This window comes from Mobula hypostoma, chromosome 11 (assembly GCF_963921235.1).
Source record: "Mobula hypostoma chromosome 11, sMobHyp1.1, whole genome shotgun sequence".
Lineage (NCBI taxonomy): Eukaryota > Metazoa > Chordata > Chondrichthyes > Myliobatiformes > Myliobatidae > Mobula > Mobula hypostoma.
The window spans coordinates 51767814-51790757 of record NC_086107.1 but is presented as its reverse complement, the minus strand read 5'-3'; the positions used below and the strand labels follow the sequence as shown (position 1 = coordinate 51790757).

Below are 22944 nucleotides of genomic sequence, written 5' to 3'. Positions count from 1 at the left end.
GAAGCTGTCCCGGAGCCTGTTGGTCCTGGTTTTTATGCTGTGGTACTGTTTCCCAGATGGTAGCAGCTGGAATAGATTGTGGTTGGGGTGACTCGGGTCCCCAATGATCCTATGGCTCTGTTTACACAACTGTGTTGTAAATGTCCTGCATCATGGGAAGTTCACAACTACAGATGCACTGGGCTGTCCGCACCACTCTCTACAGAGTCCTACGATTAAGGGAGGTACAGTTCCCATACCAGGCAGTGATGCAGCCAGTCAGGATGATCTCAGTTGTGCTCTTGTAGAAAATTCTTAGGATTTGGGGGCCCATACCAAACTTCCTCCACTGTCTGAGGTGAAAGAGGCTCCATTGTGCCTTTTTCACCACACAGCTGGTGTGTACAGACCACGTGAGGTCCTCAGTGATGTGGATGCCGAGAAACTTAAAGCTGTTTACCCTCTCAACCTCAGATCCATTGATGTCAATAGGGGTTAGCCCATCTGCATTCCTCCTGTAATCCACACCAGCTCCTTTGTTTTTGCGACACTGAGTGAGAGGTTGTTTTCTTGACACCTCTGTGTCAAAGAGATGACTTCTTACCTGTAGGCCATCTCATTATTGTTTGAGATAAGGTCAATCAATATAGTGTCGTCGACAAAATTAATTAGCAGATTAGAGCTGTAGGTGGCGACACATTCATGGGTATACCGGGAGTAAAGGAGTGCTCCTGTACTGAGCGTCAAAGTGGTGGATGTGGGGGAGCCCAGTCTTACCACCTGCCAGCAATCTGACAGGGAGTCCAGGATCCAGCTGCACAAGGCAGGGTCAAGGCCGAAGTCTCTGAGCTTCTTGTCGAGCCTGGATGGAACTATGGTGTTGAATGCTGAACTGTAGTCCAAGAACAGCATTCTCACATAAGCATCCTTCTTCTTTACTTTACTTTATTGTTGCCAGACAATTGATACTAGAGCGTACAATCATCACAGTGATATTTGATTCTGCGCTTCTCCAGATGTGTAAGGACAGTATGTAGAGCAGTAGCTGTTGCGCCATCTGTCGATCGGTTGTGTCGGTAGGCGAATTCTAGGGGGTCCAGTTTGGATGGTAGCAAGCTGCAGATGTAATCCTTGACCAACCTCTCAAAGCATTTGCTTATTATTGAGCTGAGTGCGACAGAATACCAGTTGTTCAGGCATGTTACCTTGGTCTTTTTTGGTACAGGGACAATGGTGGATAATTTGAAGCAGGAGGGCACTCTGCGCTGGGAGAGGGAGAGATAGAAACATGAAGACAAGTCAGATACAGAGAAATAAAGGAAGGAAAATAAAGTTTTGGTATATTCAGAAGGAAAAGGGTTCAAGTTAACGTGTCACTTTTAAAAAATAAACAAGCAACAATTGCAAGAATGACGAACATTAGAAAATCTGGGGACGCTGGAAATCCAAACACGCATCCAACATGTTGGAGAATCTCAGTAGGCCAGGCAGTGTCTATGGAAATGAATAAACTGTTGACGTTTTGGGCCAACACCTTTCATCAGAACTGGAAGGGTCCTGATTTTCTAGCCCTGATGAAGGGTCTCAACCCGTAATGAAGACTAGTCACTCTTTTCCAATTGCAAGAATGAGCTTAATTGTTTGAAATTGTTTCCTTTCTGTGATAAATAGCTTAATTGTCATTTGAAACACTGGTGACTTTAATGAAGAATTAATGAGTAATTTCTGGAATTAAAATTGAAGTGGCTCTGGATAAAATGCAAAACAAAAGGCAGATTTTCATTAATTGACTAACAAGTTCTAAGGAGAACTTTCTTGGCCTCCTTTATAGCTTCGACAGTAATATTATTCTTTCTAGCAAGATCCAGCCTACAGGGTCGTTTCCCTGTGTTATCTGTCTGATGTTGGAAAGCATACCTTGAACTGAATTGGTCACGGCTGTAATCATCTATAAAGTTAAATAGGTGGAGATACAAAACAGATCAAGTGCAAGATGACATTTCATTCTTCAGATTGAAACTATTGAGCATACTTAAATCATAGATAATCCTATTTGTCTGTTTTCTGTAGAAATGAAAATTGCATTTTATGCTTTTTACTTCCTGCTCTGCAGTCTGTAAAAATTACTTAATCTTTATAGACTGCTGCCAAGCAGCTGCCTCCTATTGCAAACTGTTGGTGTCATTAGAAGAGAGGAACGGAAAAATCAGGGCACTATTGACGTTAGAATCTGGAGCAACAGAGTCTTGATACAGTTCAACCCAAAATATTGGCAATGTATTTCCTTTCACAAATGCTGCTTGACCCTTTGAGTCACCCAGCAGGTTGTTTATGACTCCAAATAACTCCTTCATAGGCAGCTTTTTATGAGGACAGTGATAAGTGCTGCACTTTGAGTACTGACCATAACATCCCAGCAACAGCGTGACATTTCACCTTTCCCTGTGATAGCAGTACTTTTGTATATTGATGCTCTTAGCAATAAATGACTCAGTGTCACCTTGTAAACTCAATAATTAGGGACTTGAGTGGAAAAGATTTTCAGTTTTGTAGAATTGAAATTAAGTATGTCAGTGCTGGAGAATAAAAAGGTTTCTAGTTTTGGTATTCTGTCAGCCACTAACAAGTTAGATACTGCAGAATACAGTTTGTTATTCCATGCCAAGGTCATGCTTCAGTTGCAATTTGAGAAGATAATAGGTGCTGCACCACTATTTTCTACTCCTGCTACAGAGAGGCATTTCTGAGTGAGATTAACAACCAAGTGTCAAGTTAGAGGCAGCATGCACGTTAACCCCATGTCCACTGGGAACTAGATTGTGACTTCAGTGTGAGCTGCTTTCATTTTACTATCCCAAAGTTATAAATAACATCCCATCAATAAGTTGTCTTGGTACAGCAACCCGTTTTTTTCCCAGATACTCTCTAAATAGATTGTTTCAAAGGTGGAAGTACTGGTTTTAAGAGCCTGTAAAATAAGCTGAAAGTTGATTTTTGCTTTCACTGTAAAGTAAATCTTGGATGCCTACTGGATTATTTATAAGAATTTAACTTGAAAGTTTCAGAATATAGGGAAAGATCTCTGATTAGTAGTCAGAGGTTCTGAATGGAACTATTCAGTGTTTAGCTGGATAAACATAGTGAGCCTTGTCTTTTGTACATTACCTGTAAAACATGGGAGTTAGAGGCCAGACTTGACAGCTCACATTAACACTCAACTTTGCTCAGGGGTTCAGAGATATTTAAAACCAATTAAAATCACTCTGATTTTCTACTGCTGGTAAAGCTGGGTCAGGACTTTGGTGTCACTTCTTATATCGTGTGCAAGACAGGGCTTCCAAAATTCCTGCAACTGGATCTTCGACTTGAGGGAAAGACCCCCGTCAGTCCAAGTTGACAGCAACATCTCAAAGTCTATCATGATGAGCACTGGTGCCTCCCAAAGTTGTGTGCTCAGCTTAATGCTGTTCATGCTGCTGAATCATGTCTGCACTGCGAGGTATAGCTCAAACTGCATCATCAAATTCACTGATGACACAACAGTGGTTGATCTCATCGACAACAAAGTCGACATGCAAAGAGAAGGTAGAGAAGTTTGTCAGATGATGTGAAAACAAGAACCTGAGTCTCAACATAGTCAAGACAAAAGAGATGATTGTAGACTTAAGGAAGGCACAGGTTGATCACTCTCCATTGTACATCAATGGCTCTGCCTTGGAGAGAGAGAGACAAGCGCAAAGTTCTTGGTATGCACATAACAGATGGTATAATTTGGACCCACACCATCTCCTCATTGGTCGAGAAGGCACAGCAACATCTACACTTTCTGAGGAGACTGAGGTGTGCAAGGATTCTCACCCCCATTTTAACAACTTTCTACAGCAGCACCATTGAGAGTGTCCTGTCTGGCTGTATTGCTGTGTGGGATGATAGATGCAAAGCATCAGACTGCGAGACCATACAGAGGATAGTAATAACTGCTAGGATCATGGTGGTCTAGCTCCACACTATTTTTGACATTTACCAGGAGCACTGTATGCAAAGGGCCCGAAGCATTGTTGAGGGTTTCTACCATCCATCCCACAACCTCTTTGATCCACTACCATCAAGAAGGAGCTGCAGGAGCAACAGACTTGGGAATGCCAGATGGGTAACAGCTTCTCCCGCCAGGCTGAATACCCTGCTGCACCGAGGTCTCATCACTGGGATAACAAGCTGTTTACTGTTTAAATGAGTGTTCACTGTTTATCTGTGCTACACACTTCACATGCATTTTAAAGTATTTTTATTAACTTATTTGTGATAATATTTTGATTTATGTGCTGTGTGATATATGTATTGTGGGTACACCATAGTGTAGAGGAACATTGTTCTGTTTGGTTTTATAAATGTGTAGTCAGATGACAAACTTGAATTTGAATAGCCTCATAATAGAGGAACATCCCTTTAGCAGAGATGAGGAATTTCTTTAGCCAGAGCATGGTGAATTTGTGGAATTCATTGTCAGAGACATCTATGGGGGCCAAGTGATTCAGTATAGTTAAAGCAGAGGTTGATAGGTCCTTGATTAGTGAGATTCTCAAAGGTTATGGGGAGAAGGCTGGAGAATGGGGTAGAGAGGGATAATAAATCAGCCCTGATTGAATGGTGGAGTAGACTCAATAGGCCGAGTAGCGTAATTCTGCTCCCCTGTCTTATGGTTTTATGGAGTATATGTGCCGTAACCAGAAGGCAGCAGACTGAGAGCTGTAAGTAGGGATAATTTCAGTGACTCTTTATTGTTGTACAGACAGAATGACTCCTTTCACTGCTGCAAATTTATGTGATTTTATAACCTGGTTATGATTGGATACTCATCACCAATTGGCTTTGCTGTATCCTCTGCAAAAGTGAAGTTGTCCAACATTCTGCTGCCTGTTTCATAAAACTCAGTCCTATTCATCCGTTACTTTTTGTGCTCACCGATTAATCTCAATTTTAATGTTATCAACCACCAACTGCGACTCCAGCCTTGAACTCCAGGCCGGGTCTTTATGTGCTGCTGTTGTGACTCCCGTCTCCCCTTCCCCCACCACCACACCGCAGCCCCGTCTTCCTCAGATCCCACCGTCAACTCCTGGGCCCTCAGAGGCTCCATCTTCCTCTCACCCCAACCCTCCCCTCTCCACTGACACCACCAGCCTCCCCCCTCCCCCCTCTGATCCCAGCTCTCATCCGTGCCGGGTCTTTACCATCCCCTCCGACCTTCAACCATCGGAGGCAGAACGCTCTGTTCTCAGTAAGGGCCTCACGTTTGTCCCCCTTCGCCCACACCTCAGCGAGTTCCGTGTTCGCCACGATGCGGAACTTTTCTTCCGCCGTCTCCGTCTCCGAGCCTACTTCTTCGGCAAGGACTCTTCCACCCCCACCGATGATCCCTTCTCCCATCTTCAACCCTCCTCTTCTTCATGGACACCCCGCTCTGGTCTTCTGCCTGCTCTGGATCTCTTTATTGCTAACTGCCGACGGGACATCAACCGTCTCGACTTCACTGCACCTTGTCCCCATTCCAACCTTACTCCTTTGGAACGCTCTGCTCTCCACTTCCTCCGCACTAATCCTAACCTTATTATTAAACCCGCTGATAAGGGGGGTGCTGTTGTAGTCTGGCGTACTGACCTCTACCTTGCCGAGGCACAGCGACAACTCGCGGATACCTCCTCTTATTTACCCATCGATCGTGACCCCACTAAGGAGCACCAGGCCATTGTCTCCCACACCATCACCGACTTTATCCGCTCAGGGGATCTCCCATCCACTGCTACCAACCTTATAGTTCCCACACCCCGCACTTCCCTTTTCTACCTCCTACCCAAGATCCACAAACCTGCCTGTCCTGGCCGACCTATTGTCTCAGCTTGCTCCTGCCCCACCGAACTCATTTCTGCATACCTCGACACTGTTTTATCATCCCTTGTTCAATCCCTTCCGACCTATGTTCGTGACACTTCTCACGCTCTTAAACTTTTCGATGATTTTAAGTTCCCTGGCCCCCACCGCTTTATTTTCACCATGGATGTCCAGTCCTTATATACTTCCATCCCCCATCAGGAAGGTCTCAAAGCTCTACGCTTCTTTTTGGATTCCAGACCTAACCAGTTCCCCTCTACCACCACTCTGCTCCGTCTAACGGAATTAGTCCTTACTCTTAATAATTTCTCCTTTGGCTCCTCCCACTTCCTCCAAACTAAAGGTGTAGCTATGGGCACCCGTATGGGTCCTAGCTATGCCTGCCTTTTTGTTGGGTTTGTGGAACAGTCTATGTTCCGTGCCTATTCTGGTATCTGTCCCCCACTTTTCCTTCGCTATATCAACGACTGCATTGGCGCTGCTTCCTGCACGCATGCAGAACACGTTGACTTTATTAACTTTGCCTCCAACTTTCACCCTGCCCTCAAGTTTACCTGGTCCATTTCCGACACCTCCCTCCCCTTTCTAGATCTTTCTGTCTCTGTCTCTGGAGACAGCTTATCCACTGATGTCTACTATAAGCCTACTGACTCTCACAGCTATCTGGACTATTCCTCTTCTCACCCTGTCTCTTGCAAAAACGCCATCCCCTTCTTGCAATTCCTCCATCTCCGCCGCATCTGCTCTCAGGATGAGGCTTTTCATTCTAGGACGAAGGAGGTGTCTTCCTTTTTTAAAGAAAGGGGCTTCCCTTCCTCCACTATCAACTCTGCTCTTAAACGCATCTCCCCCATTTCACGTACATCTGCTCTCACTCCATCCTCCCACCACCCCACTAGGAATAGGGTTCCCCTGGTCCTCACCTACCACCCCACCAGCCTCCGGGTCCAACATATTATTCTCCGTAACTTCTGCCACCTCCAACGGGATCCCACCACTAAGCACATCTTTCCCTCCCCACCTCTCTCTGCATTCCGCAGGGATCGCTCCCTACACAACTCCCTTGTCCATTCGTCCCCCCCATCCCTCCCCACTGATCTCCCTCCTGGCACTTATCCGTGTAAGCGGAACAAGTGCTACAGATGCCCTTACTCTTCCTCCCTTGCCACCATTCAGGGCCCCAAACAGTCCTTCCAGGTGAGGCATCACTTCACCTGTGAGTCGACTGGGGTGATATACTGCGTCCAGTGCTCCCGATGTGGCCTTTTATATATTGGCAAGACCCGACGCAGACTGGGAGACCACTTTGCTGAACATCTACGCTCTGTCCGCCAGAGAAAGCAGGATCTCCCAGTGGCCACACATTTTAATTCCACATCCCATTCCCATTCTGACATGTCTATCCACGGCCTCCTCTACTGTAAAGATGAAGCCACACTCAGGTTGGAGGAACAACACCTTATATTCCGTCTGGGTAGCCTCCAACCTGATGGCATGAACATCGACTTCTCTAACTTCCGCTAAGGCCCCACCTCCCCCTCGTACCCCATCTGTTACTCATTTTTATGCACACATTCTTTCTCTCACTCTCCTTTTTCTCCCTCTGTCCCTCTGAATATACCTCTTGCCCATCCTCTGGGTCACCCCGCCCCGTCTTTCTTCCCGGACCTCCTGTCCCATGATCCTCTCGTATCCCCTTTTGCCCATCACCTGTCCAGCTCTCGGCTCTATCCCTCCCCCTCCTGTCTTCTCCTATCATTTTGCATCTCCCCCTCCCCCTCCAACTTCAAATCCTTTACTCACTCTTCCTTCAGTTAGTCCTGACGAAGGGTCTCGGCCTGAAATGTCGACTGCACCTCTTCCTACAGATGCTGCTTGGCCTGCTGCATTCACCAGCAACTTTGATCTATGTTGCTTTAATGTTATCAATCTTGTTTTCAAATCTCCTCAACCTTTTTCATCCATACAATTCTCCAAGATTGCTTTGTCCTCTAATTGTGGCCATGTGCATTTAAATATTTCATTAATTATAGATCTCCCTTCACTTGCATCGGCCCCATGTTCCATCAACCTCTTTGGACCTCCCACCATTTGACCTATTCCCTCCTGCTCAAAATTCAGGTCTTTGACCAAATCTTTTGTCATTTGCCCTCATATAATTCTCTTTAAGTGGGCCTGTGTTGAATTTTATTTGGTATTTAGTGAAGCTCTTTGGCGTAGTTTTCTGTTATTGCCAATATGCATATGTATTGTTATTTATATAAAAATACTTCTTTAGTCTTTAAGACAGTCATTTTATTATTTTTTTTAGCAAGAAATGCACATGTATAAGGAGGTATGCTACTACATGCACTTTGCACTGGCTGCTTACGGCTGGCCCTTGTACTTAATGCGAAACCCAACCTGTGGAATCTGCAAACTGGCCAGCTCATGCTCGTGAGTAGAACTTATTTTATAAATGTGATTATCTTAATTTAATAAGTTCTAAATAATGTAATCTGCTGCTTTTTGAACCATTATATTATTTCATGATTGTTCAAATAGTGTACCTAAATGTGCTTAAGCTAACAAAATAGAAGCACATTATCTTTCATCAGTTATCATCTTACTTTTGGTGAGGTATGGAAATGAAAAAAAAGTAGCTTATGTTCTAAGGCTAATTCTCTACTTAATGTTCCGGTCCCAGTGCTACTGCCCTTTTCACTCTCCTATTTAATTTGTCCTAATTATTTTACCATCATTATCCCTTTTAATTTTTTTTATTCCTTTGCTTAGCCAGAATCCTCCTCCTGTTGCTATTTCTTGATCTGTTTTACACTCTGTTAATTTTACTGCTTTCTCTCAGTTGAGCTAGGGATATCTCAACTGCTACCATTAACATTTTTAATATATAGCTTACAGTCAACTGCTGCTTTGACAGTCTTAAGAATAGCACAATTTCAAAACAGAAGTTGACAAGGAACAAGAATGCAAGTCCTATTTAAGATGCTGATAACCCAGTATAAATCCCATAAGATTTTGGATTTTAATAACATGCAATTTAAGATCAACACTTTATTGCCAATGTGGAAGACAGCTAGTGTGAAATGTGAAGGTGACTGTGAATCATTGGGAAAACCTGAATGTTTACATTTAATTATTTTGGATGAATATCAGCATTAAGAATTGTGAACAAATGCACAAAGATTAGCAAACTTGTTTGAATATCAATATTTGAATGTGCATTGAAAAAGCTGTGTTTATGCAAGATTATTTTCTTGTATGTACTGAGGGAAGTATAGAGCCCAAGGTACAATGCAGCAGTTAGAAATTATTTACTCTGTGCTTTCAAGTGTTAATCCAAAGTGAAGATGCTCTAAAGCTTAGTTGTTTTGTCTGAAATAGATGCATAACCGCTGTGCTGTTAATGTCACCAAACATTGGGAAATTGTACATTATTGTCCTCCACAGACCACTAATGACTATGAGCATACCTTTGTGACTGCTGAGTACCGGGATGTTCTATTAGTTTAATAGCAGGTGTGCAACTGAAAAGTAGGTACAGTAACTCAGGATTAATTAAGTTTTAATACATCATTGCCTTCCATTGCCAGGTGTTGCTGTTTCTGTCATCCTTTGCGACCCAGGTATGTGCCAAGTGTGACAGTTGAGGAAGACAACTGTTGCAACTGCAATGTCATTGCCATCAAACGTCACTTTCTGGATGAGAATTTTTCATCAGTAGACATCGTATATACTTCTTGCCATGATGCGGTACGTCACTTCATCCTAATTGTGTGGATTGGCCATGAAACTGGGGAGAAACATCCCTGCTCCCCACTTCTAATAGTACAGCTGGATCTTTTATCTCTCCTGGAGAGGGCAAGTGGGACCTTGATTCAACATCTCATCCATAACATGGCACCTTCAAAGTACATCTTTTTTTTAGTACTGAATTGAAGTGACACCCTAGATTATGTGCTCGAGACTTGGAGACAGGCTTGACCCCTTAGCCTTCTCTGGAGAGTGAAAGTACAAACACCTATCCTCAGCTTGATTTTCTTTCTTGTATTCCAAATAGCTTTGGTATCTGTTTTTCTATGACAGTCAACAAATGTCACATAAAACCTTATAATAGTAATTTTCCCACATTAGGCAGAAATAACCACTTTTAAGCATTTTTTCCATTTATAGCTGTCATTGTATCCTTTGTATTCCATTTATAGGATGTCAAGCCCAGCTTTAATTAGCCATCTCTTAGTTTACGTACTGTGGCTTGCTTCACTAAGGCTACGTCCACACTAGACCAAATAATTTTGAAAACGCCAGTTTCGAGTGAAAAAGACAGGCGTCCACACTAGGCGTTTTTCAAAATATCTCTGTCAACATTAAAACGGATATTTGGGCGAATATACTCCTACTGGGCATGCACAGACACATCTACAGAAAACAAGCGAAGAGGAAACAGTATAATATTTAGGTTTCCGCGGCGGCATTGTGCTATTTCCATTGGTCAAAAACTAGAGTACCAACAACAACAGCGAAAGAAGCAGAAAAGCATTGTTGTTGTGGTGTTGTCATGACAGCATTTTTAAATCTCTCCATTTACCCTGTCTACACTACAACATGCAACAATCGTTTTCAAATTTGCACACTCTGGAGAGTGTTTTAGAAAAGCTCCGTTTCTGGGGGATGAAAACGCCACTTCAATGTGGACGGAGGGTCAAAACGAAGAGAAAAAGCTTCGTTTTCAAAATTATCCGGCGTAGTGTGGACATACCCTAAGTCAGAGAGCAATCAACCAAATTATTATAGGCCTGGAGTGATGTATGTACAGTAATGAGCAGGGTAGTGTAATTTTTAAATTACTGGACTAGAAGCTGGAGTACTGGACCACTGATCCTGAAATATATATTTTTATCTCTCTCTACAACTACAGAATTTAAATTGCAATAATCAAACTAAAATCTGGAATTTAAGGCAGTAAGCCAGAATCAATAATTATAGCTGCAAAATGAACAGATTGTTACAAAAATCCATCTGGTTTAGTAATGTCCTTCAGGGAATGAAATCTCATTCTTACTGAACTTTGCAGTTCAAAGGCAGTTATGGAGAGGCCGTAAGATAATTAATTAACGACAAAAAGAAAGGGCTGGTTAAGAAAAGCAGGTTTCCAACCTGAAAGGACATTAGTGGGTCAGGTATATTTTGTATATGTGATTTTATTTGATCACAATTCTTGGTTGTCACTTGAAGTTTGAACACTTGTCTCTTAATCATACATTACAGTGGAAAGTCATAGTACTACTCATCCAAATACTCTTGATCAGCATGGTATTGTTATATGTTCATCTATTGAATTTCTATTTTATTATTCTTCAAATCATAGCATTTTCATATTAATAAATAATGGATGCTCTATTTTTTGCTGTTTATAACTCTTAATATTTTACAAAGGGGTCAGTTTACCATATTTATAGTACAGTGATTTGAAATGTGATGAATAATAGTAGAAACTACATCCAAAAGTCTGGAAAATCTGCTAGTCCAGCACCAAAATCCCGAGTTTACCAGATTATTGGAGTTGTACTGTATCTAGGTGTAATATCGTTTCAAGTAGAAAACCTAGATATTCTGACATCTTTTTCCAGCCCATGTTCAACTCACCAAAATACAAATGAAAAAAAAATTGGGTCCAAAATCACAATTCAAATTTTTTTATCTTATTGATTAAAAATGGTGTAAGGTCTATAGTGCAATGTACCAGAAAAATTGAAGAGACAAAAAGTGAAGGCAAACTGTAGAACAAGTTTTAATTATTTAATCATGTTTGAATTTATATCTGGAAAAGAAAAGGTGATTCTTAAATATGAGAAATATGGAATGCTGAGGCCTTAGAAAGTAAAGCAAGAAGTTGCTTATATATGACACATGCACATCTTCAGGAAATCACTTCTTTATCTGTGAACTTCTTTTGTTATGTTGACAGATGTGGCAGCTAATTTGTACACAGCATGGTAAAACAATTCGGCCTGAGATTAGCAACCCAATCCTGTAAAAATCCCGAGTTACAGAAACACCAATAAAAGCCCCAAACACCTCATCTCTGGGAGAGGAAGGATCTTCACCCAGAAGGTGTATAAAGTCATTGGGTGAAAGCAGAAGCCACAGGGCGAATCAACCTTCTATTAGCCCAGAAAAGAGGACGCTGGTGAGCTGTACCCCAGGAGGGGGTAATGGGCTTAAGAAGATGGTAAAACAAACAGCAATCAAATAAATCATCAGCGAGCTTATTTTTGGTGCTGTTACAGTAGAAACAGGCCATGATACCAGAAGAACTCAAAAGCTCTAATGTCATGAGGTCTATGATATTTATGTCAGCAGAGATATTTAATGTCTGATCCAAAAGATAGCCATTTGTGATAATGCAAGACTTTGATGCTGCCCTGAAGTATCAGAATCATGTGCTCTAGGCTTTGTAGCTGTGCTTGTTTCTGTAAACGTGATTCAGACAAGGTATGATGGTAAATTGAAAACCAGAATTAGAGTAGGACCCTCCATGAAGGCCCTTCATTTTAATATAATAATGATGTAGTAGGTTGAAAAATGTGTAGGATGACTTATTTGAAACTTAGAAAGGACGTCTTATATATTTCAGACAAACAAATATCTTGTAACTGAAGTAGTTTACTACAAAAAAGCTTTACTCCTATTTTTGATGGAGATTAACTTCAAGGAATGAATAAGTAAATCACACCTTAAAAGTCATTCGATGTACACAATATTAACTAGTTTTTTTGTACTCATCTAGGAGTTTTTAGGGAAATCTCTTAATTTCTTTCATTTTCACTTTATGACAAAATGGTTCATTGGTAGCATATTAATTTTATTCTCTTTAGGTGTTTGAGACACCATTCTTTGTTGCTGTAGATCATATGAAGAAAAAGGTGGTGATTAGTATTCGGGGGACCCTTTCACCTAAGGTGAGGAATTATAGGTATTCTTTCTTTCTTCAATATTTTTATTAATCTTCTACATAGGAGGATACAGAGTTTGAGAAAAAAGAAATATATTAAATACATTATACTGAATCACACATATAAACTCTTTACTCTATATTCATACAAATTGATTAATTCAAAATATTGAAATATAGTAAATTTATTATATGGAAAAAAAGATCTAACCCACTACCAAGACCGAAGCTGATTAGTAAAGAAAAAAGAAAAAAAAGTATATTATTAGCCATCATCTGTGCTTTAATTGCAAATCAAAAGTTTTGAAAATAGTTCAAAAAAGGTCCCCACCATGTTTGAAAGTCTTGATTAGATTCAGAAATTAAACACCGAATCTTCTCTAAATTTAAACATGACACCACATCACGCAGCCATTGAACGTGAGTGGGTGGGACCACATCTTTCCACTTAAGCAAGAGCGCCTCCTAGCCATCAGAGAAATAAAAGCCAAAATGAGCAAAACAGATTTCTCCAAAATAATATCCTTTCCTCCAACAATACCAAATAAAGCAGTCAAAGGATTAGGCTTAAAATTTACTTTAAAAAGTACCGAGAAGGTTTGAAATACTTCTTTCCAATATTTTTCAAGACTCAGGCATGTCCAAAACATATGAATGAATGAAGCATCTCCCATTATTACATTTATCACAATAAAGAGATATATCCAAATAAAAGTGAGGCAACTTTTCCTTGGTCATATGGGCCGTATGGACCACTTTAAATTGTAGGAGAGAGTGGTGAGCGCATAACGATGAAGTGTTAACCAATTTAAAAATTCCATTCCAAGTTTCCTCAGAAATTGAAGTCTGTAAGTCTTGTTCCCAAAGGTTTTTAATTTTATCTAAAGGAACACTTCTCATTCCCTGCAACATATTATAAATATTAAATATAGGTCCATTATAAAAAGGTTTCAAATTAAAAATTACATCTAGTAGATTCTTATCAGGACTTTTAGGAAATGTACATATTTGAGACCTTAACAAGTTTCTTATTTGTAGGTATCATAGGTATTCTAAGTTTTCAGTTAATGACTAAGATTGAGCTACTCAGAAAGCCTAGGTTCTCATGTAATACTTCAGCAGCATAAGAATAGTTATCTAACTTTTAATACTTAAATAATTTATTATCATATGAAAGGATCACTTGCACCAAAATATTTCATATTTGTACATTTTGAGACTTTTATTTTTACAGTGTTTGCCCAGACACAAGCATACAGTTGGGAAGTACATAAAAGCTCCCATCCTAGATATACAAATGCATTCTGTTACACAACTTAAAATGCATTGAGAGGTGCAGAAGAAAACACACTTTTGTATAACCTAAACAGGAATACTGAGTTACATGCTTGTAAGTTAGATACATGAAAATAACATTTTCCAGACAACATACTACTCAGAAATAACAGCCTGACAGGCTTTTACTACCACATATGTGACCTGATATGTATACACACATTTCTACATACAGCTGTTTGTCCACACTTGTGTGTAGCCAGGTAAGCTCAGGAAACTAATGAATACATGCAAACAATTTAAAACAAAATGTGTTAACATTCTCATTGCAATCTTTTGTAAAGTACAATGTTTATGCAGAGATGGTTATGTCACAAATGTATTAAGAAATATATTTTGCTGTATGTAACAACCCCAATGTCCACCCTCCTTACACCATTTCATCTATTCACTTGAGAAGAGAATCAAAGTTGATTGTAACCAAATAAGTTGATTAATTGGGTAAAGGAATTGCGATATACCTAAACCTCATAACAAAAACCAAGGAAGTAAAGGGAAAGAAACAAATAAAGGAAGAGAAAAAAGTGAGCAAAGACTAGTTGTTAATTTCAAAATGTTACTCTGCTTTTGCATGGTGTAATGACTTCAGTCTGGAATTCTGAGGTTTACATCTGTTCTGAAGTGATCTTATTCTGCTGACAGGATGCTCTGACTGATTTGACTGGAGATGCTGAACGATTACCAGTCGAGGGGCATCATGGAACTTGGCTTGGTCATAAGGTGAATCGAATTTTTGTCTTGTCCTTCATTTGAAATAGCCATGAAAAAAATACCTAACTTTTAATACTTGGATGATATATTTTGTTAATTATGCAAATTGCATAGCATCCTTCGCCACACAAACATTTATTCTTTATCAAACATAATATTACTCTGCAAGTTAAATGGCATTTTACTTTTGCTTCTTGACTGTCTTTTTTCATTTAAATGTACTTATTAAAAACATTTAAATGAATTTTAAATATATAAATCTTCTAGTTGCAATGCCATATCTGAAAATATATTTCAGACCCTTTGCAAGCTTTATTTCAGATCATTGGCTTCATTAACTTTCTCGCTGAAAGTGGCTACATGGGTAGATGGAATGGTAAAGGCAGCATGTGGCATGCTTGCATTTGTTAGTCAAGAAATTGAGTTCAACAGTTGGGAAATTATGTTGCAGTTTGGTAAAACACTAGTTAGGCTGCAAATGCAGTATTGCATTCAGTTCTGGTCAGTCCATTATAGGAAGAATGTTGAGGGTTCAGAAGAACTTTACCAAGATGCTGCCTGGATTATTAGAGGCAAATGCCTCTAAAAATAAGGAGAGGTTGGTCAAACTTGGATTGCTTTTTTCTGGAGCTCCAAAGGCTGAACAGGAGAGATCTTAAACATGACACTCTACAGATGCTGGAAATCCAAAGTAACATGCACAAAATGCTGGAGTAACTCAGCAGGTCAGGCAGCATCTATAGAAATTAATAAACAGTTGACATGTCGGGCCAAGATCCGTCATCAGGATTGGAAAAGGAGGAGGAAGACACCAGAATAAAAAGATGGTGGAGGGGAAGGAGAACTAGCTAGAAGCTGAAACATGTGGCCAGGTGGGTGATAAAGGTAAAGGGCTGGAGAAGAAGGAAAAGCACCGAAGGGAGATGATAAACAGGTGAGGATAAGAGGCCAGAGTGGGGAATAGAAGAAGAGGGAAGGGGGAGTGGGAAGAAAACTACCAGAAGGAGAAATCAGTGTTCATGGCATCAGGCTACCTAGACGGATTATGAATGTTGCTCCTTCACCCTGAGAGTAACCTCATCATGGCAAAAGAGGAGGCTATGTAATAACATGTTGGAACATGAATGGGCTTAGCAATTAAAATGGTTGTTTACCAAGAAAGTCCATTTTTCATGGTTGGAGTGAAGATGCTCGACAAAGCAGTCACTGATCTTACATCGGGTCTTACCAATTTAGAAGAGGCTGCATTGGGAGCACTGGATACAATAGATGACCCCAACAGATTCTCAGGTAAAGTGTTGCTTCACCTGGAAGGTCTGAGGCTCTGAATGGAAGTAAGTGAGGAAGTGAATAGACAGGTGTAGCATTATTGTCATTTGCAGGGATATGTGCCAGGAAAGGGATTAGTAGGGAGTGATGAATGGACAAGAATCACAGAGGAAGAGATCCCTGCAGAAAGCAGAGAGTGGGGTGGGGGACAGGAGATAAAGATATGTTTGGTTGCAAGTTCCCATTGAAGGTGGCAGCAGTTGTGGAGAATGATGTGTTGGATGCAGATACTCATGAGGTGGTAGGTGAAGACAAGAGAAACTCTATTCCATGGTCCATTCTCTTCTCCTATCAGATTCCTTCTTCTCTAGCCCTTTACCTTTCGCACCCACGTGGCTTTACCTATCACCTTCTAACTGGTCTTCCTTCCTCTCTCTCCCCACCTTTCTATACTGGCGCCTTTCCCCTTCCTTTCTAGTCCTGATGAAGAATCTTGACCTGAAACTTTGACTGTTCGCTCTTTTCCATTGATACTACCTGGCCTGCTGAGTACCTCCTCCATTTTGTGTATGTTGCTTCTGCAGATTTTCACATGTTTGTTGACTGTTTATTCATTTTCATAGATGCTGCCCAACCTGTTGAGTTCCTCCAGCGTTTTGTGTATATGATTTAGTGGGGAGATCGGATAAAGATGTGTAAGGTTGAGAGGCATAGAGCAGACAGCAAGTATCTTTTTTCCCCAGAGTTGAAATATCTAATACCGGAGAGCATTCATTTATGTGAGAGGGATAAGTTCAAAGGAGATATGCAGAGCAAGGTTTTTTGTATATACAGAAAGTGGTGGGTGCCTGGAATAAATACCTTGCTTGGGATGGTGCTGGAGGCAATTGGGTATTCAAAAAGCTCATTGGTAAGCACATGAATGCACAGGAAAAGGAAAACATCTGGATGTTTTGTCAGCTGAAGAATTAGTTTAGCTGAGCATTTGATTACTAATTTAATTAGTTCAGCATCACATTGTGGGCCAAGAGACTTGTTCCTGTGCTGTATTGTTCTGTGCACTTCCATTTTCGTAATTTGTTTTTACCGTATTTTTCATCCCTATTTTACAAACTTAAAGATGCTTTTTAAAGTTTGTTTCCTTGTTCTATTCTTTGGTATTAAGAAGCATTTTATTTTCTTTTTTGCTTATGGTTGAAAAATACACGTATTTCAAATTACTAATTAAAATTGTTTACCATTTGTTGTACTGCGATTAGTTTAAGAAACAGAGTAACATATGTTGCAGAACATTTAGACCTCATGGAGTTTAGGTACAATAGTAATGGTTATTGTTTTCAAAGAGCATCCTGTCATAATTCACTGCTATTCAGGATAAATTTTAACTCTAATTCACTAAAATGCACCCATTTGGAAATATGTGCCTCTTACCTTGCTATCCACTTTCCTTAGAGAATCATTAAACCTTTATAAGTCCTGATGAAGAGTCTCGGCCCGAAACATTGACAGTTCATTCCTTTCTGTAGATGATGCGTGACCTACTGAGTTCCTCTAGTATTTTGTGTGTTACATTAAACTTTATGTTAGAGAAGTAAACATTATGCAGGTTGCAACTCTGAAAGAACAATCCTCACATTCCCTATCTTTATAATCTTTCTCATTGCCAATGTCACGTATCCAGCAACAATGAATATATAATTGAGTCAAGTTTTATAAACAAACATAAACATTTATTAAATTCTGCTCAACAATAGCGAAAAGTATTCAAACGACTAACTTAACCGGAAGTTAAGTGCTATACGGCAACTCTGGAACAGTTCTTAAAGTGGTAAATTCGAACACAGTCTTAAAATGGTAAATTCGAAAGTCCAAGTGATTTACACAGTCAATAAGGAGGGATTTCTCTGGAAACGAATTTCTTCGAAGATGTGACATTACTGCTGATTCTGTCCAAAGGATTCACAACGAAGGAAATAAAACGGCTTAAAGGAACTGACCTTTTTCCCTGGCGAATGAACACTGCATGAACCTTCCTGATTTTACAGGGGTTATTTCAGAAGCAGGCCACTATTTCTGAACAAAGATTCAATAAGGTCGATCCTGTATTAAACCGCCGAACAACACCAAATTTACTCAATTGTTCAGGTTCCTGTACTTTAGTAAGGTCTTCACTCTCCAATGCTAGACTTACAATAGAAAGTAAAACTCCACTTTAAAACGAAACTGCGTCATGAGACGAATACGCGGCATAACGGAGTAACTGACGAATTAAACAACGTATCAACTGCGTAACAACAGTGGTTTCCCGTTATATACCTGTTGAGAACATGTCATCACGTGACCTCACACTGGCGGGAAAATTACATCACCCCACCATCACAAGACCATTACATCATACTCACAAGATACTCAATTACATCATGCTCAGAAGACAGCCACAAGATACCCACGAGGTATGTAACACCTCCCTCCAAAAGGGAAAATTTTGGTCTTTTATGAGCAAAATTTTAACAACTAACTATTTACAAAAAGAAATACAAATGTATAAAATCTACAACATACACAATATACACAGTATTATTGTACAGAACCTTGCAAACTTATATACAGTAGGAGTGTTACAAATGTTAAAATACCACTCCATCAAAAAAATTACATTGTACATTCAACATCTAGATAGACAGTCAGCAATCACATTATCTTTAGCTTTAATATGAGTTATCAAAATATTATACTCCTGTAACATCAAACTCCAATTTAGTAACCTTCTGTTTTTGTTTTTCATCTTACTCAAAAACACTAATGGATTATGATCGGTGTAAACTATGAGTGGTTTCTGAGTTGTACCAACATACACATTAAAATGTTGTAAAGCCAAAACAAGATATAATAATTTCTTTTCTATGGATGAATAATTTCTTTGATGCAAGTTAAGTTTTTTAGAAAAGTAAGCTACTGGATGATCAGCCTCATCACCCTCATCCCTTTGAAGTAACACTGCTCCTGCAGCCTCATCACTAGCATCTACAGCTAATGAAAATGGTTTTAAAAAGTCGGGTGACATGAGCACAGGTTGATGACATAGCATAGTTTTCAATTTATCAAATGCCTCCTGACAAGGCTCTGTCCAAACAAACTTTTCACTTTTCTTCAAGAGATTAGTTAATGGAAGGGCAATGTCAGCAAAATTTACAGTAATATCCTACCGTTCCCAAGAATCTTCTGAGAGTCTTTTGACCAGTTGGAGTGGGTACCTGTAAAATTGCCCGAACTTTTGCCTGAACAGGAGCTAACTTATCTTGACCCACAACATAACCAAGGTAAGTCGCAAAGTTAATAGTTAAGTTAGCTTTTGAAAGCCTTTCGAACAGTTTCTCCACCGCAGTAATATGTGCTTCCCAAGTATCATCTCCTGTAACTAAATTATCAATATAGGCATCTGTATCTTTTAACCCATGAATCACAGAATTAATCATCCACTGGAAAGTACCTGGTGCATTCTTCATCCCAAAGGGAAGAACATTATATTCATATAACCCAGATGGGGTTACAAATTCAGAAATCTCTCTACCTCTATCCGTCAATGGAACACACCAGTAACGTTTTAACAAATCAATCTTTGTAAGGAACTTTGCTTTTCCCACTTTATCCACACAATCATCCACTCTAGGGATTGGATATGCATCAGTTTTTGTCACAACATTCACCTTACTGTAATCAGTACAAAACCGAATACTACAGTCTGGCTTAGGCACCATAACACACGGTGAACTTCAATTCGAATTAGAAGGTCTAATAATATTATTCTATGACATATACTTATTCAGCAAATTCACATTTTTCTATGTTCATCCGATATGGATGTTTCTTTATGGGTTTGGTATCTCCAACATCTACATCATGTGAAGCTACTGTGGTTCTTTTACGAATGTCTAGAAATAAATCCCTATATTTAAAAATTAACTGCTTCATCTGCTGCCTCTGCTCTGGCTGTAAATGAGCTATTTCTCATCAATATTTTCCAGAATTGTTGAGTTTGGTAACCTGGCAGAAATAATATTGAGTTTAAAATGAGTTTCAGATGAATCATCCATTAAGTTCCTCGTGGGATCAGACTCATTATTATTGACCACAACAGTCATAGTAGCAGACTGTTTCTCATAATATTGACAAAGCGGTGTTGGCCTTCTTCGATCTGGTGTTTTCATCACATAATCCACATCATTAACTTTAGATATAACCTCATAAGGACCATGAAATTTAGCTTGTAAAGGGTTCGTTTGCACAGGGAAAAGAACCAACACCTTATCTCCAGGCTTAAATGACCTCATTCTAGCTTCCTTATCATACCAAGTTTTCATTTTCTCCTGATCCGATTTTAAATTTTCCCTAGCTAAGCTACAAGCTTTATGCAATCTTTCCTTAAATTTTAAAACATAATCCAGCAAGTTAGTATGTACCTCTTTATTAATCCACTGTTCTTTTAACAAGGCCAAAGGTCCTCGAACTCTATGCCCAAACACAAGTTCAAAAGGACTAAAACCTACAGATTCCTGCACTGACTCCCATACTGCAAATAGAAGTAAATGTACACCCTCATCCCAATCATTTTCATTTTCATTTTCCACACAATACGTCCTAATCATAGTTTTGAAGGTGGAATAGAACCTCTTCAAGGCTCTTTGCTATTCTGCATCTGTAGGAAGAGGTGCAGTGGACGTTTCAGGCCGAGACCCTTCGTCAGGTCTCGGCCTGAAACGTCGACTGCACCTCTTCCTACAGATGCTGCTTGGCCTGCTGCGTTCACCAGCAACTTTGATGTATGTTGCTTGAATTTCCAGCATCTGCAGAATTCCTGTTGTTTCCTTGCTATTCTGCATGGCTTGCAGACGAGATAATCTGTTTTGCTCCCAGTTTATAAACTATCTGCGGGAACAATCCAGACATAAAATTATTACCTTGATCAGATTGTATTTCCTTAGGCAACCCAAAGTAAGTAAAGAATTTTATAAGATCCTTTATTACAGTTTACCCATTATATTCCTAAGTGGTATTGCCTCTGGAAACCTAGACGCTGTGCACATGATGGTCAACAAATATTGATGGCCAGTTTTGGTTTTTGGCAATGGGCCTACACAATCTATAATAATTTTGGAAAACAGTTCACCAAATGCGGGAATAGGTTGCAGTGGGGCCACTGGAGTAACTTGATTAGGTTTACCCACAATCTGACAAATATAACACATTCGGCAAAACGTCGCCACATCTTTTCTTAAACCAGGCCAGTAAAAATGTTTAAAAACCTTGTTCACAGTTTTGTTCATACCTTGATGGCCACCCAAGGGCATACTATGAGCCATAGTTAAAATCATATTCCGATAAACTTTAGGAAATACTACCTGGTGAAAAATCTTCCATTCCTCACTTGCAGGAGTTGTAGGTGATCTCCACTTCCTCATTAATACTCCCTTCTCAAAATAATATCCTACTGGCACCTTCTCAATTTCACTATCTGGAAGAGCTTGTTCCATTAATTTGATAACCTCAGGGTCTCTACTCTGCTCTGCTATCATCTCCTTCCGAGACAGAGACAAATCTTCATGGTTAGACTTACTACAAGAATCTTGATCAAACAATGAAGGTAAGAAAGTTTCTGACACATCCTCAAGATTCAAATCATGAGTTGAACAGTCATGCGTTACAGACCCATCCTGCACATCAATCTTTTTAGCCATAGCTCAGATTACAACACAGGAGGATTCCTTGCTAGAATCCATCTTTGGTTCCTCAGAGATGGACTGTATTGTCAAATGGACTTCAGGAAAAACTTGTCCATCTGCTGAATCATTTCCTAACAATACAGAAACATCATTCACGGGTAAACTGAGTTGTAGTCCTACTTTAATAAGTTCTGTAACTAACCATGACCTTCAATTTACTTTATGCAAATGTACAGGCATAAGGCCACTCCCAACACATCGTATATAGTTTACCTCACCAATGTCAAAATCATCTCTAAACGTTAGAACACCGTCTAACGTAAGTGACTGAGAAGCTCCAGTATCCCTAAGGAATTTTATTGGCACTGGAGTGGATCCCTCTTTCAAGGATACAAATCCTTCGGTTTTAAAATTATCATATCCCCTCTTGGTCAGACTCTGACAAAGCTTAATTTATATTTATCGAACCCTGTGGATTGACAGGTGTTTCAATATGTTGTACACAAGCATCTGGGACTGCCTCTTTCTCCTTCTTCAGTCGGAAACAGTTAGCTATTATATGACCAGGTTTCTTAGAATAATTACAAATAAGACCAAAATGTCTTTTCTTCACATGTTTCCCTTCATCCTTACCTTTCTCACTAACTTCTGATTTAATTTCTGGTTTAACTTGACTCTGTGTGCTATTTTTCCTTTTAAAAGTTCTACCCGGAGGAAATTTACTCTTGTGGATTAAAGCATACTCATCTGCTAATTTAGCAGACTCCTGCAATGTAGCAGTGTCCCTCTCATTTAAGTATGTCCTTACTTCAACAGGGATGCTCATTTTAAATTCCTCCATTAAAATCAACTCTTTTAATTTATTATACTCCCCATTCACATTTTTAGAGGAAACCCATCACTCAAAACACACAGATTTATCATAGGCAAATTCCACGTAAGTTTTTTCCATGGATTTCTTCAAATTTCTGTATCTTTATAAGCTTCTGGAACCAGTTCATACACTTTCAGTATATGCTGCTTCACAATATCATAATCAAGTGCTTGCTCAGCAGTTAAAGCTGTATAAACTTGTTGTGCTTTACC

General features: G+C 39.7%; 1 protein-coding gene across 7 annotated transcripts in view; it reads left to right on the top strand.

Moving 5' to 3' along the window:
- dagla (diacylglycerol lipase, alpha) overlaps positions 1-22944 on the top strand; it is a 385385-nt gene that overhangs the window by 288623 nt on the left and 73818 nt on the right. For all 7 annotated transcript variants that reach the window (XM_063063205.1, XM_063063204.1, XM_063063202.1 and 4 more), the window contains 4 exons: positions 8180-8304; positions 9462-9621; positions 12747-12830; positions 14801-14878. In XM_063063205.1, the coding sequence (XP_062919275.1) occupies positions 8180-8304; positions 9462-9621; positions 12747-12830; positions 14801-14878 (447 nt within the window). The remainder of the gene's footprint in view (positions 1-8179; positions 8305-9461; positions 9622-12746; positions 12831-14800; positions 14879-22944) is intronic.